Genomic DNA, 14,054 nt, shown 5'->3' on the forward strand with positions numbered 1-14,054 from the left:
TTTTTGTTGTAAAATCGTGTTTTTCGGAGAAAATATTTAGTGACGCATATTGGTTACATATGAATATTTTACAATCTCGCCTACATATGAATTGGTCATTTAAATAACAAAAAATTCATGAATGTACTTTGTTTAACATGTTATTCGAAACATTCTGTCATATTACAGTTTATCTATCATTACTTATATTTTTGAACTTGCATTCAGTTTCATCATGGTGAAAGTGGCTCCGAGATGGCTCTATATGAGCAGATAAAAAAAAGACTCTAATAGTTAGTTATATACATATATAAAAAAAATGTCTTTTTGTGTGTGTAAAATATTAAATATAAATACATAAGTAAAAAAATAAATCAAAAATCATGACTCGAACCGAGGACCCGCAATACACATATCATTTATATTGTTCTGACCATTATATTGCATTGCTCATGCTTCGAAGTGGAAATTGAATACACTCATTCTAATATTTAATAATAAATAAAAATGTTTTTCTAAATGTTTAAAATCGCTTTTTTTTTTCTTTTTTACCCTGAAAGACACTTATATAGATAAACTTATAAAGCAAATATTTATCTAAACATAAAATTTGATCTAAATAGTTCGATGCGTTTCCGAGACGCATGAAATAAATAAATACAGTGGATTCGAAGACAATCGTTTTTTTAAAAAAACGACAAGAATTCATTCAAAGTTACACAGAAATCCTGCTATAGGAATATAGAGTGAATAGTATGTCATTGCAGGCGGAAAAAATATTAAGCACACAACTTTTGCGAAGCGTATTTAGCGGTAGCTGGTGGTATAAGCTGTGCACCGGCGAAGTTTGGGACTCCAGAACAGATCCTGAAGGCAGCATGATGTACAGTATCAAATTGCTTTAAAACACTAGTATGTGCAGAACCAGAGAAAAACTGGAATATAAGAAGCAGAAATGGAAATAACAGCAAACGTTTTACCTACGATGTTCGCAATGTCTAAAGGCGAAGAGTAACAAGACGACCCAACTCTTAATATAGGGAGTGCAAACTCGTATCATAACATTGGCCGCCCTTTCTTCCACACTTGGGCACTGGATGTAGTATAAATGATTGAGGAAAAATATTTCATCCATGATGCTGTCTGACTGTGACGTCGGATATTTGCTTTCTTAAATGCAATAAGATTTCCAGTTGTAGGTACCTATAACTCATAATTCCCCATAATTTCTTTAGGTTCCAATAAGCGTCACAACAAACATCGTCCCACCAAAGTTTGTGATATTTTCGAGGAAAGGGTGAACATTTAGGAATTATGACGTTTACAGAGCCGATGTTATAGTCGATAACGCTTTGAACCGCATTAGTAATATAATAGAAGAAATCATTTTCTCAATGATCACTGCTCTCACAGTAAATGCACCCCAGTTTGCCCTCTGGATATTGTGTCGCATTGTTGCCATCACCATAAGAGACGATGAAGAGAAAATGATCGCTGTTACAGAGATCACTTACTTCAACAAGGGAAGAAATACTGGAGTGTAAACAGCCAAATCAACAGAATGAAATGTACTGTATTCATGCTTATCAGTCATCTGTCTTCCTGAAATGATATATCTCTTTTTAATCTATTGATTACATTGGCTTTCTAGGGCTTCCATTTGTGACAGGGACATGCCTTTTTCATTATTATTGGGCATAAAGAGGCAGTTACCAGAAATGAATTGTTCGATCTGTCCTCCACGAGAATTTGTTCTATCAGAAACCCCATAAAGTACTGTGGCTATTGAAGCTAATAGTACGAAAGGCACTGGAAACAAATCAACCAAAACGTTAAGAAAATTTTGAGAGATGACATCGTTTAGTAGTAAATAAATGCAGCAGACCGTAATTAAGGTTTTCAAATGCACCTGTACAGCCACAGCTTGCAAGGAAGTGTGTAAGTTAAGGACGGTATTGGGATAATGTTGGATGTCAAAATGCACACATAAAAAGATAAGCCAATATCATTATCCTTCCGTACACAATTATATGCAAGTAGCTTCAAGTGAACATTTGACTTCAAGAGTTCCTTGAAGCGCTATACAAACAAAGTGTAGGGAATTCACGACAGCTTTGATGTCCTCGAGTTTTGTCCTAATTTCATGGCAAAGAAAATAAAAGGGACCATTAAAGTGTGGGAGGAAAACCGTTAACAACGTCAGTGAGTGGAATTGCTGGTTGTTCGCAACTTACCAGAAATCGTCATCATTCTCTGATGGATGGATTTCCAAATAAATTAGGCAAGACTAGCTTTGCCTATCTCAAGAGCAACTGATCTCCGAGATTTCAAATCTTTAAAGGAAGATCTATATTTGAAAATTTAAAAGACAATGACTACTAGTGTTTAGATATACTTATCTTTTTGTTAAAATGGGATTGTTTTTCTTTTATTGGATTTGAAATGAAGTCCGATTCGAAATCGGTTTATAAAATGGTGACAGGTTTTGTTTGCACCTCACCGTTTTTGATGAATTTTGCTACAGAGGCATAACTACAACCTTCCGTTGGAGTCTGTGCTAATATATATCATTTCAGGAAGACAGATGACTGATATCTTTTTAGTCTATTGGTTACAGTTTCTTTCTAGGGCTTCCATTTGGGACAGGCTCGTGAGAAAGGGGCATGCTTTCCCATGCAGTTTGTACATTTTTCTTTTAGCGCGCTTCTGCACAACGAGCACATCTAATCATGCTGCGACAGTTAGCCTTTGAATGGCCAAAATGCTGGCAATTAAAGCATCTTAAGGGACTGGTGATAAAAGCTTTTACAGATCATTTGATATATCCTTCTTTTATAGATTCTGGTGCTTTAGGGGAATTAAATGTGAGAATTAGATGCTTTGTATCAAGGAGCTTTCCTTCACGTCGAATAGTAATACAACAAACAAGTTTTACTCCTTGCGAGTTCAGTTTCTCAGATATTTCCTCCATTGAGACATTGAGCAATTCACAGCAGACTATAACTTTGGGTGAATTCAGCTTTCGATGTGCACTCAAATCTACTGGAATGGTAGCTGATGCTTTCAATTTCAGCAATTGACGAGTTTGCTTTCAGGAATTGATTCCCACAAGAAAGTCTCCAGAATGCAATTTTCGAATTGAAGCAACTTCTCCATCAATGCTTTCTCCACTAAAAGTGGGGAAAGTATCCAGATGTGATTCTTAAAAAAGAGATTCAATATTTTTCAAATGAATTTGATACGATTTGTTGCCCACTAAGAGAAGCACGTTTAGATTTGCCCGTAAAATATCAAAAGTGCTTTTGTGGAAAATTAATGAATTAATAAAATAAAATTGTGTGTTATTTTCACGCCAACTTGGGTGTAAATCTCCTGATATTTCATGAAATTTATACAAGAGCAATTGATTTTTTTTTTCATACAGTTTTCAATTTTGATTTCTAGATTTGGTAAAAATTAAAAGCAAATGAAATGAAATTCAGAGTTGCACTGTTAAAAATTATTAAGACTGTTTCATCAAATGCCTTGTAGACTTAGTTGCTGAAATGAAGACTAGTTTATTTAAGTCTATATTAAAGGAAATGAATTAAGATTGCAGAGAAAACAATTAAACGAAGCGAAATAATGGGTCTTAACATTGATTGAAAAAAAAAAAAAACACTAGGAGAAGTTTACTCGACTCTATGGACCTTGGAAATATAGGAGTGAGAGGATCTTTACATATGGATCTTGCATTGAAAACCGGGTTAAATTTAGAATGTTCTTTTATGATAACAATTGTGAAATTTTATGGGAACTTTAAAAAAGAATTGGAAATAATGCAACCATCTTCAAGGCAGAGGTATTGAGCAAATGATCAGCAGTGAGAATTGTTCACTCTCTACTAATTTTTTATAAATGTATTAGATAAGATATAGTGAAAGTTCACAAGATAGGGATCTTTCTAATGAAAAATTTTCATTTGCTTTTTTAGTTGGATATTATGCAGTGAAGTTCGCAAAAACTGCAAGCTGGAATAGGAATCCCCCCCCCCGACAATCCGAATTGGTCATTTTAAAATGAAACCTTTTGTGCTAATACAGTGATCTTAGTTTACTGGCTCTCAAACTAATGACCTCTTCAAGAATTTTGTCCTAAATTCATTTATGGTGTCAAATCTTAATTTATAGCAGCTTGCATTACATTGCATAACTTCATCTGTAAATTGTAGTTTTTCGAAGACAGATCAAATGAAATTAAGCACTAAATAAAATAATACAATTCCAATGGAAAATTTATTTAAAATAAGGCATTTTCATTAAATATATACAGTAGAAATTCATGATATAACAATAAAATATATGATCAGGTCCTTAAATCCTTAAAAAATAAAATGGAAATGCATTAGTAAAAAGTATAAAATGCTAAAATATAAATTTCATTCCAGATGGCACATTAAAAATTCAAGTTGTAAAATACAGTAAATGAAAGAAATCTTAAAATATATTCTAATAATTCATTTTTAAAAAAATTATAGATCAAATTTTAAATATGCACTGTTTTACAATGCAAATTTAAATTCTAAAACTTCATTCATTCACAGTCATTCTAATTTTTATAGTAAAAAATAATGTTACAAATGTATATATATATATATCAATGCTGATTAAATATCTGCATACTTTCAAACTACCATTTCCATGCAAATAGTTTGGTTAACGACCAGCATCATAACCAGGAAAAAGTGATAACAGAGCCTTTTGAAGATTCTTGTTCACTTGGTTGATGCAGGTTTTTTCTAGATCGTGACGGCACATCGGGCAGCTGAAGACTTCTGCTTTAAAAGATCTATCCAGACAAGACTAAGGGGAAAAAAAAAAAAAAAAAGAGTTATTACACCTAATTATATAAACTAATGAAAGATGTGCATAACTTATTGTTCTGTTTTTGAATTTGTTTGTTCAACAAAATCTCCTTTGAAAAGAAAATTTCACACTTTCAGCAGTTTCCTATGTAGAAGTTTTAGAGCATCTATGGCCATTGACAATTCAACCTGATAATAGAGGAAATATTATCACGATCTCATTGATTAGTTCTGAATATAGAGTTAGTAAACATTTTCCCTTGTTATTTCCAGGTCGCATAAAAAAAATTCCCCTATCCCAAAAAATTCAAAAAAGTATCTAAAATCTTAAAAATGATCTTGCTTCACTTTCTACAAGTTTTGCATTACACTCTTAATAGTATGTGAAAAAATAGTATTCTACTCTTTCTAACTAAAATCAATATATAATTTAAAAAAAGTTATCATTTTCATTCATTTATTAGGTTATAGATAGGCAAAATTTTTATAAATATTTCCCCAATTTTTATGAAGATGTAAATAACAAATAATAATAATAATAATTTAAAAACACAAACTGCAAAATAGCTGTAAGTAGGGTGGCCATCATTTCTGCTGATTGTATTTCTTTGATATTTCCAGGTTTTTAAAAAAATTTCTGCAGAATGATGCTGTTTTATTTTATTTTCTTTAATTATTGCACAATATGTTCTTAACTGTATTAAAAAATTGTTCAACTCTTTTAATTAAAAACGAAGTAAAATAAAATGTAATGCTCAGAAAAAAAATAATAAAATAAAACATCATTTGCTCTTATTGAAAACTCTTCCCCTTTATTTGCAAATATATTAACCAACATTAGAAGATATATGCCCATATAGACCGAATTTTAGCCAACTAGTCATATTTTAGAACTGCTTGTCAAATTTACTCATGAAAAATGCAATTAAAAAAAAAAAAACCTGCAGATGCAGCATGTTTAAGAATGAAATGATTTGTTTCTCTCATACTATTTACCAATACACAAATAAGAACTAAAAAATAATTTTACTAAAAAAAAAATTACAAACACAAAATGAAATTTTTGTACCAAAACAATAAAAATTCTTCAATGATATCAAAATTGCATTGACTTTTAGCCCACCAACTATAATAAAAAAAATCGCCTGAATGCTTAATCCATAAATAAAGAAAAAAGTGAAAAATTGGTCAACAATTTTTTTTCTATTGCATAAAAAAGAAAAATGTTTTAAAGGTATAAATTTCAAAAATGACAGTATGAATGACTTTTGTTAATTTTTGTGGCAAATAGTTCCACATACATTAAAATGTATAACAAAAATGCTGCTTTTCTCTTAAAATTATTTTGAAAAAATTTACAAGAGAAATGTGTATTTGCAAAGTATAAAACAAATTAATTTCTTACATTTAATTGCATTTAATATTATTTTGTAATTATAGAGCATTTTATTGAATGAATGGAGAATTTTAAATGAATACAAAAAAGAAAAAAAATGTCAAAAGAAAATATTATTAATAGCATTCATTTCATGTTATCCCAAACATCAGTCCACATGAAGAACTTAATAAATCCGTATTTATGATTTTCAAAATAAACTAAAGACTGTTTTACAGAAATATTAGCAATAATGTCTGATACTTCACAATTCATCAAAAAGATCTCCAAGAAGTGGAAAAAATAATTATTGTAAAATATTTAATTAAAACAAATTGTTTCGAAATTATAATAATGAATCGATATTTTATATCCAGTGTAAATAGTTTTTGAAATGCCTGTCCAATTTTTCACATTAATAGGTTCAACTGTGGTTGTCATTTGCCATTTGAGGGAAGGGTTGCTCAATTTGTTGTTAATTGCTAAATTTACACTCACCCATATTTCAAAGATCTTAAATATATTTTTCTTTGCATACGTGCTGTATAATTAGGAACAAATTTTAAAAAATAAAATGAGGATAGATGAATTGTACATAAAACATATAATCTACAACATTACAAATTAGAGGTTCAAATCTTTTTTCTCTCAAAAAATGTATTGCTTATTTATCACATATGAAACTGTCTAATGTCAAAAAAATAAAATTATTTTAAATTCACTATAATAAATTTTCTTCAAAGTCTTTTAAAGAAACTTTGTATAGTAAATAAAAAATTCAACAAAATATAAATACATTAAATGCATAAAGTGAAACTTAAATGGTAAAGTAAAATATAAATTGATATATAAATACCAATCTTTCATATGTCCTTAATAACATTATTTGCAACAAGTAGAAGAGAAAACTTTCATTATTTATCATCATTTTCTTACTTTACATAATAACAATTTTGTTTCATTTTTCACAAACAATTCATATTTAAGTGACTTTTAGTTTAACTTAATTTACATTTTTTTTTTTCATAAAAGTATTTTATACTTAAAAGTATTAATTTTAAATCTGAATGCAAATAGTAGTGTGTTACTTTAGTGCAAAGAGCATTCCAGCATTAAAAAAAATTAAATGTATGAGATTAAGATTATATACTTAATTTGTTAGTTTTGCATTTTCTTATCTGGGAAATGAAATGATTTTTTTTCTCTTATATATTTGAAATAATTTTAATAGCAAATTTATGGAAATTTTGTTGCAAAAATACAGAGAATATTTCTACAAGTTCACATCTAAAATAAAGGACTATCTTCTTAAATATTGAAATAAAATTTTGATATCTTCTAGATCACAAAACTGAACAGAAACACAAAATTAACAAGATCCCTTTGGGTGAATAGCACAAGATAGTTTTCATCTTGGCAGTAGAATACAAGAATCAATTTCATTTTTAGAAACAGACTAAACAAGCATTTTAGTCAAAATAAGATTGTAAATTTAAATAAAAAGTGGAATCTTGCAAGATTAAATTGAACATTTCTGTTAAATATTAAAATCTGATAATTTAACCATAACAAAGAATTTTAATAAACAAAGTCACAACTCCAGCAACAATTATGCATATAACATACATACATGCTTACCTTACATACATTATGGTAACATACAGTTGTAACAGGATTAAAAACAACTTCCTGACAGCAAATGCATGAAAAAATCTCCTCGACTTTTTTCAAGAATTGCTAAATGAAGAGAGGAAGGGAGATAAAAATGATTAAATTAGATACAGAATATAAATATGAAGTTTTAATTAAAAAAATATTAAATATGCTGATTCATCAGTCATTTTGATGTCCTATGAAAGATAAAAATGCTGTTTCGAAACAAAATTTTCAAGAAATTCAATAAAATAAGAAATACAATGAAATTAAGATCACAAATACAATAAATATGAGAAGCTTACAAAAAAAATATTATGTAAAGAGGATACTCCCCCCATATCACATCAGTTACTTAATAGAGTCTTCTTTAAGAAGAATCCTTATAGTTGACATTTCATTAACATATTTTTCTTCAACTTTCAATAAAGAGTGTAACAGAAGACAAAAACATTTTTACTTAAAAGAAAGCCCAATGCACCAGAAGAAAATGTCAACTACCAAACAGAAATGTCCATCTTTTCAGATGACTGCTTTCAAATTTATCCAAAATGTAGCAAGCAATTATCAGTTTTGAAATAATAAAGGCATTACTAAATATAAATAAAGTTGTTTCGAAGCTTTATATATAAGCTCAAATATAATTATATTAAAATCAATTAAACTACAGATGTAAAAAATTTACATTTCACATCCTCCCACATAAATATTTTAAAAATCATAAAATTAATATAAGATATAAAGGTTCTTTAAAATTTTATTAGATAATATCTATTGATGTGGCAAAATATCCCTTTACTGTACAAAACGATATCATGAAGATACTTGAGAAAAATTAGTACTTACTTGAGGCCCTTCATTAACAATTTCTAAGCATTCTTTCCACAACTTTTTATTCGGTTTATCATCTTTGATATGTTTTTCCACTTCAGAAGGCACACTATAACACACTTTTCTTTTCTTTTTAGACCGAGGATTGTCATCTAAAGCATAATTCAATTATATTAATTGAATATATTGAAATAAAATGAATGATATATTTTTTTATAAATAAAGCACCCAGATTTCATCACCTATAAATTTAAAATGAATTTTTTCCCCATATGCATGTAAGATAACTTTTCTTATGCAAAAGGAATCCAGAATTCTAAATTACACATGTTATTTTCCCATTTCTCCAACCAGGAATAGTAATTTTAGATGTAGAATTCATAATATAAAAAAGAGGGCTTATTATAAGTATTACCAAAGTTCAAACAGAAAAAGTTAATAAATTAAGAAGAAAGCTCAATGCACCAGAAACAAAGTTGTAATATTTAGAACATTCAATTCCTGATTAGTTAACTCATTATATATCTCTGGTGGCTTAATCACATAAAGTCCTGCATCTTTTGGATGATTTAATTATTCTATGATTTCATATTCATCACAGTGATGCAGGAGATAGAAAGACAGTTAAAGTTACAGAAATTAGACCCTAAAAGGCGTAGTGAGGAAGAAAAAAAAAAAAAAAAAAAAAAAAGTCAGTGAAAAGCTAAGAACTTTTTATGTTTGAAAATGAGGAATTGGAAGAAAAACAATTTTAAACAGGCAGATAATGAATGAATTGAATTCATCCCAATCCCCCACTCATATGCAAAGTTTATATGATAGAGAGCATTTTGAGAATACGTGTTTTGGGCATCTTTTTTGCAGACCAATTCACACCAAAATTTTATGCGGAGTTGCAATTGTGGTCGCAAGATAATATAGCAAATTTCATTGATTTAAGTCATGGGGTTTATGAATTATTGCATCTCCATGCATGAGAAAGTACGGACAACAGATGGTCAACCACTGGACAGATTATGCTCAAAAGTTCATATGAATCTCTATTTCAGATACTAAATCTGTGTACAAAATTTTATATAGCTCTTTGCACTTTGTAATTATTGAGTTCATTGTTATTCAAACAACCAGACATTCTTCCAAGCAAATTTTGCTCAACATTTGATAGAAATCGATAAATTTCGTCAAAAGATCATATATGAAATTTCAGTTGTCTTGTTTTTGAGTTATCTTTGTTACAGACAGACAGCCATAATGTCAAAAATATGTTTCCTGGGTTCAGGGAAGTCCAAAGTGAAAAATTTCATCAAAATCTTGAGATTTTTCAATTTTTTGATGATTACAATACCTTTTCTATACTTTATTTATAATGAAGTAAAATTGAAGTATTACATATTGAAGCAACAATAGGTAATATTTATATTCCTATAAAATAATTTAGTATTTATTGAAAAACATAAAAAGTACAAATATTATAAAAATAATATAAAAATCTAGGTTTGTTACAAAGTTTATATTATTCAAAAGCTTTGGCTAAAGTTTTTAGCAAATATCAAAAGTTTGTTTTTATCTCTGCACTTTAAATATATTAGAAGAAATTAGCTTCATATGCAAATATTGCTCTTTCAATTAAATACAAACAATTATAGTAGAAAGTACGAATTTACTGTTTAATTTTTACAACATTGAAGGAAAACAATTGTCTTCTTCTCATAATTAATATTGGAACTAAGATCTTATTATTGCATATTTAAATCTTTCAATTATAACTATTAATTGGAGTTAAAAAAAAATTTCTCATCAGAATTTTTTTAAATATATTTTTCGGTATAATTGTATTTAATATTAACTGCATGCGATTGGTGAATACAGTCAATAGATTAACATAATAACTTTGATGATCTTTAGCAATTAATTGCTTTTAGTCGGCTAATAAAAGTGCACATACTTGGGTTAAAGCCATAATAATTATCTTTTATAATTATTTAAAATACAGTAAACACTCAGTAATGCAGCAGGCATCAAACCAAAGCATCATGAAATTAAATACTCGAGAATAACAAGGTTTCATTAAAAAAAAAAAAAAAAATACGAAGCTTCTAGAAATTTGTAAATTGATTGTTTTTATATAATGTTGTCATTAAATTTTTTCTCTTCTTTATTTTTATTTAGTCATTTTTTTTCGAGCTTTTAATATTTGCTCCATGCACATTTAAGCAGTTTCAAACTAGAAATATACAGAACTTCAACTAGAAAAGTGTAAGATTTTTTTTCCTTAACAACTGGCAACATATATTGTTGAAGTTAGAAACAGTCAAACTTAGGGTTTCAAAAATCACTTTTTGGCCCTCTAACTTCTACGATATTGCAGTTATTAAAAATCTTTAAATACAAAAGTTGTTTGCCTTAATGAGGCACTAATTCAATATCTTCAATACTAAGGAAGTCATAGCGAAAGGAAAATTTCAGCTCCTCTTTTTAAAAAAAAGCAGATTATATTCTAGGGATCATGATCAATGAAAATCTGAAGAACTTTCCCCAAAGTCTTGTAATGAGAACCATTACAATAGTTAGTCTTCTAATAGGATTCTACCTAATATGGGAATATATCCAACTTTTATAAAAATGAGAAGTTTACCAAAAATTAATTAAGCTAGAAATTCTTTTAGCCATGTGATTTTTTATGTGATACTAAAACTCACAATCGCCCTGTTAAAGAAATAATTCTATGAAAATGCTAACTCATTACATATACATTTTTGAACAATAAAAATTTAAAAATATGTAAAAGATTTTTTTTAAATTTGAAAATTATTAAAATTCATGAAAAAATATTAAAAATGGGAAAATAGCCTTTTATCCTGTGCTTAATATTTTGGCAGTCATAATTACATTTTAAATTTCAAAATTACTTGATTTACAAAACAATTGCAAGAATAATTTAAATTACCGTTTTGACCTTTTTTCTCTTTTTTCCCTCTGACATTTTCAGCAGCATCTTCCTTTTCTTGAGATTCAAGATAACCTTCTGGATACTGCAGCAAACAAACTATTTATCAATACTTTGACTTTAGTTAGCATTATTGCTGAAAAGCATAACTACAATATCTTAAATAGCATTATAATTAAAAATCTAAACAATATGCCATGTCAAAAAAAAATCAGTCTTAAAAACAATCCATTATAATAAAAATATAAAAAACTGGTGACTATTTTTCTAATACTTCGCAATTATATTTTGATGAAGATTAGCAAAATATTATGATAAATCAATATATAGTAAATTTATTGGTAGTAAACATCACACGAAAATGCATAATAAGAAATAATGAAATTCTACATCTGCAATGTAACTATTTAAATTCATATTGTATAAAATTTATTAGAGAAGTAGATGTACAATACAAGTGTGAAAATAAAGCAATTATAAAAATGAGGTCCAGAGGAGGACTGAGGATATACTATGAATAAAATGAGAGCAGACTGCAAGGAAAAATTTACAGGATAAGTCTAATTGAAATAATTCTCCATTATCAATAAAAAATTTAGTCATGTTTATGATTCTATATTTTTTGATGATGAATTATTAAGCATTCTTTTATATCAGACTTTCCAGCAAAGAATAAGGTTTTCTGAGGAGCCATGATAAAGGACAGGATGTCGCAAAGTGGATAAGATCACTGTATTCTATACAACAGCAAAAGTCATCCTCTAATAAGTGGAAACGGAGAAGAAAAGAAGGAAACAGACCATGTTCAGTGACAAACAGGATTTCCTTACGAGTGCAAGAGAGTGGTTGCAATTTTACTGTTTTGATGACTTTATAAACAAAACAGCCAATGTTTTCACTGTCCCAAAGGTTTTGCCATTTCCTTAAAGATATTTTCTGGAGACACTAAGATTGCACTAGAGTTTTACAGCTTTAATTGAAATGCCTTCAGCGATGGCTGCTTTCACGAGAATGTCAACTTTTTCATAACCCGATAACCAACATAGGCCTTGATCCATCTTAAGAGGATGTTTGGATTTTGGAAGAGAAGGAAATTACACCCTCAGAAAGCTGATGAGATGTAAGGGCATCTTATATTGCTAGTAAACTCAAGATTGTCTGTCCAAATTTTAATTTAATTTTCTACACTAGCTCGAATAATAGCTTTTTTCAATCCAAGCAATTCTCTGAAACACTGAGTGAAATTTTTACACTTTCCTTTTCCCTTCAAGGGCTTTAATGCCATTTTTGAATTCGCACTACAAGCAACCCGTTCCCAATTCGGTTTTGGATACATCTGTGTAGAGTGTCCGATTGTTATCTTCTTTGAAGGGTTCTGTTGTTGAGACTTGGTTTTCTCTTTCAAGCAATGAAAAACAGTAATATTCTAGACTTTTCTTTCAAATTCTCTATGATAATAAATGGCTTTTTGTTGAGTTTTCAAGTGTAGTAGTAATAAAGAGAGTTACTTCAAAAACCCATTAACATTTAGTTGAAACAAAATTGACTAAAAATGTTAATTCCTTAAGAATCTCTGGACCTTACTTTTGATAATATTTGGTAGAATGAAAGGGACAGATAAAAATTAAGAAATATATTTACTTTAAACAAATGAACTGGAAACAATGTGCCATTAAAATTACACTGTTAAAGCAGCAATTTCCAAAACTATTCGATTCTGCTAAAATTTTCTACGGTTAAAAATCACCATTTCTATTTTTGTCCTTTTTGATTTTAAATCTTATAATTTATCTGTAATGCATTTTCTTTCCTTATGCTTTTCACCATTTTAAGATCGTAATCTTCACTTGAAAAAAAAATTTTTTTTTTGACATATTTAGAAGGGGCATTAGTATTTAGAGTTTTTCTGCATATATAAATTCTTTTGTGATTTGGAATTTCTCTACTTCTTTGCCTTTTTTCTTTTCCTTTCAGCTGAAACCAAATGATATACATCACATTTTACATTTAATTTTACAACTAGAATATTTTCATTTAAGAAAATTCACTTTCAAGTGTGGCCTGATCATGAGATTGTATCATCAGAATTTAAATTACTTTGCACAATTTTTGATAAAAGCTTTGAACCTTTTTAATACTTTGATGAAAACTTGCCAATTTGATTTTTGGATACTTCAAATTTACCAAACTCGACTGAATTGCAAACCACATCTATTTTATTTAAATAGAATCACATTCTTTTGCTTGAAGGCATTTGCAATTCACAAGAAAGAATCATTTTCATCTTGTTATAGCAGGACTTGTTCAAGTATTTTTATTAGACCTGAATGCTGAAACTTGTGGTAAGTAAATAATTGAGAAGGAACTTTATTCAAAACCTTATGAATGAAAATATATACTACATCCAGACAATCATGTTTCAAATC

The 14,054-nt window shown here is 28.6% G+C and overlaps 1 protein-coding gene across 1 annotated transcript in view; it reads right to left on the minus strand.

Annotated features, from left to right (window-relative positions):
* Positions 1-4,378: 4,378 nt before the first annotated feature.
* The window catches only part of LOC129983841 (E3 ubiquitin-protein ligase UHRF1-like), a 34,784-nt gene continuing 25,108 nt past the window's right edge, over positions 4,379-14,054 (minus strand). The window contains exons 14-17 of the mRNA XM_056093500.1: positions 11,629-11,713; positions 8,697-8,833; positions 7,836-7,934; positions 4,379-4,820 (exon numbers count right to left, since the gene is read on the minus strand). Coding sequence (XP_055949475.1) covers positions 4,674-4,820; positions 7,836-7,934; positions 8,697-8,833; positions 11,629-11,713 — 468 coding nt within the window. The 3' untranslated portion in view covers positions 4,379-4,673. The remainder of the gene's footprint in view (positions 4,821-7,835; positions 7,935-8,696; positions 8,834-11,628; positions 11,714-14,054) is intronic.

Source organism: Argiope bruennichi, chromosome 9 (genome assembly GCF_947563725.1).
Source record: "Argiope bruennichi chromosome 9, qqArgBrue1.1, whole genome shotgun sequence".
In the NCBI taxonomy this organism is placed as follows: Eukaryota; Metazoa; Arthropoda; class Arachnida; order Araneae; family Araneidae; genus Argiope; species Argiope bruennichi.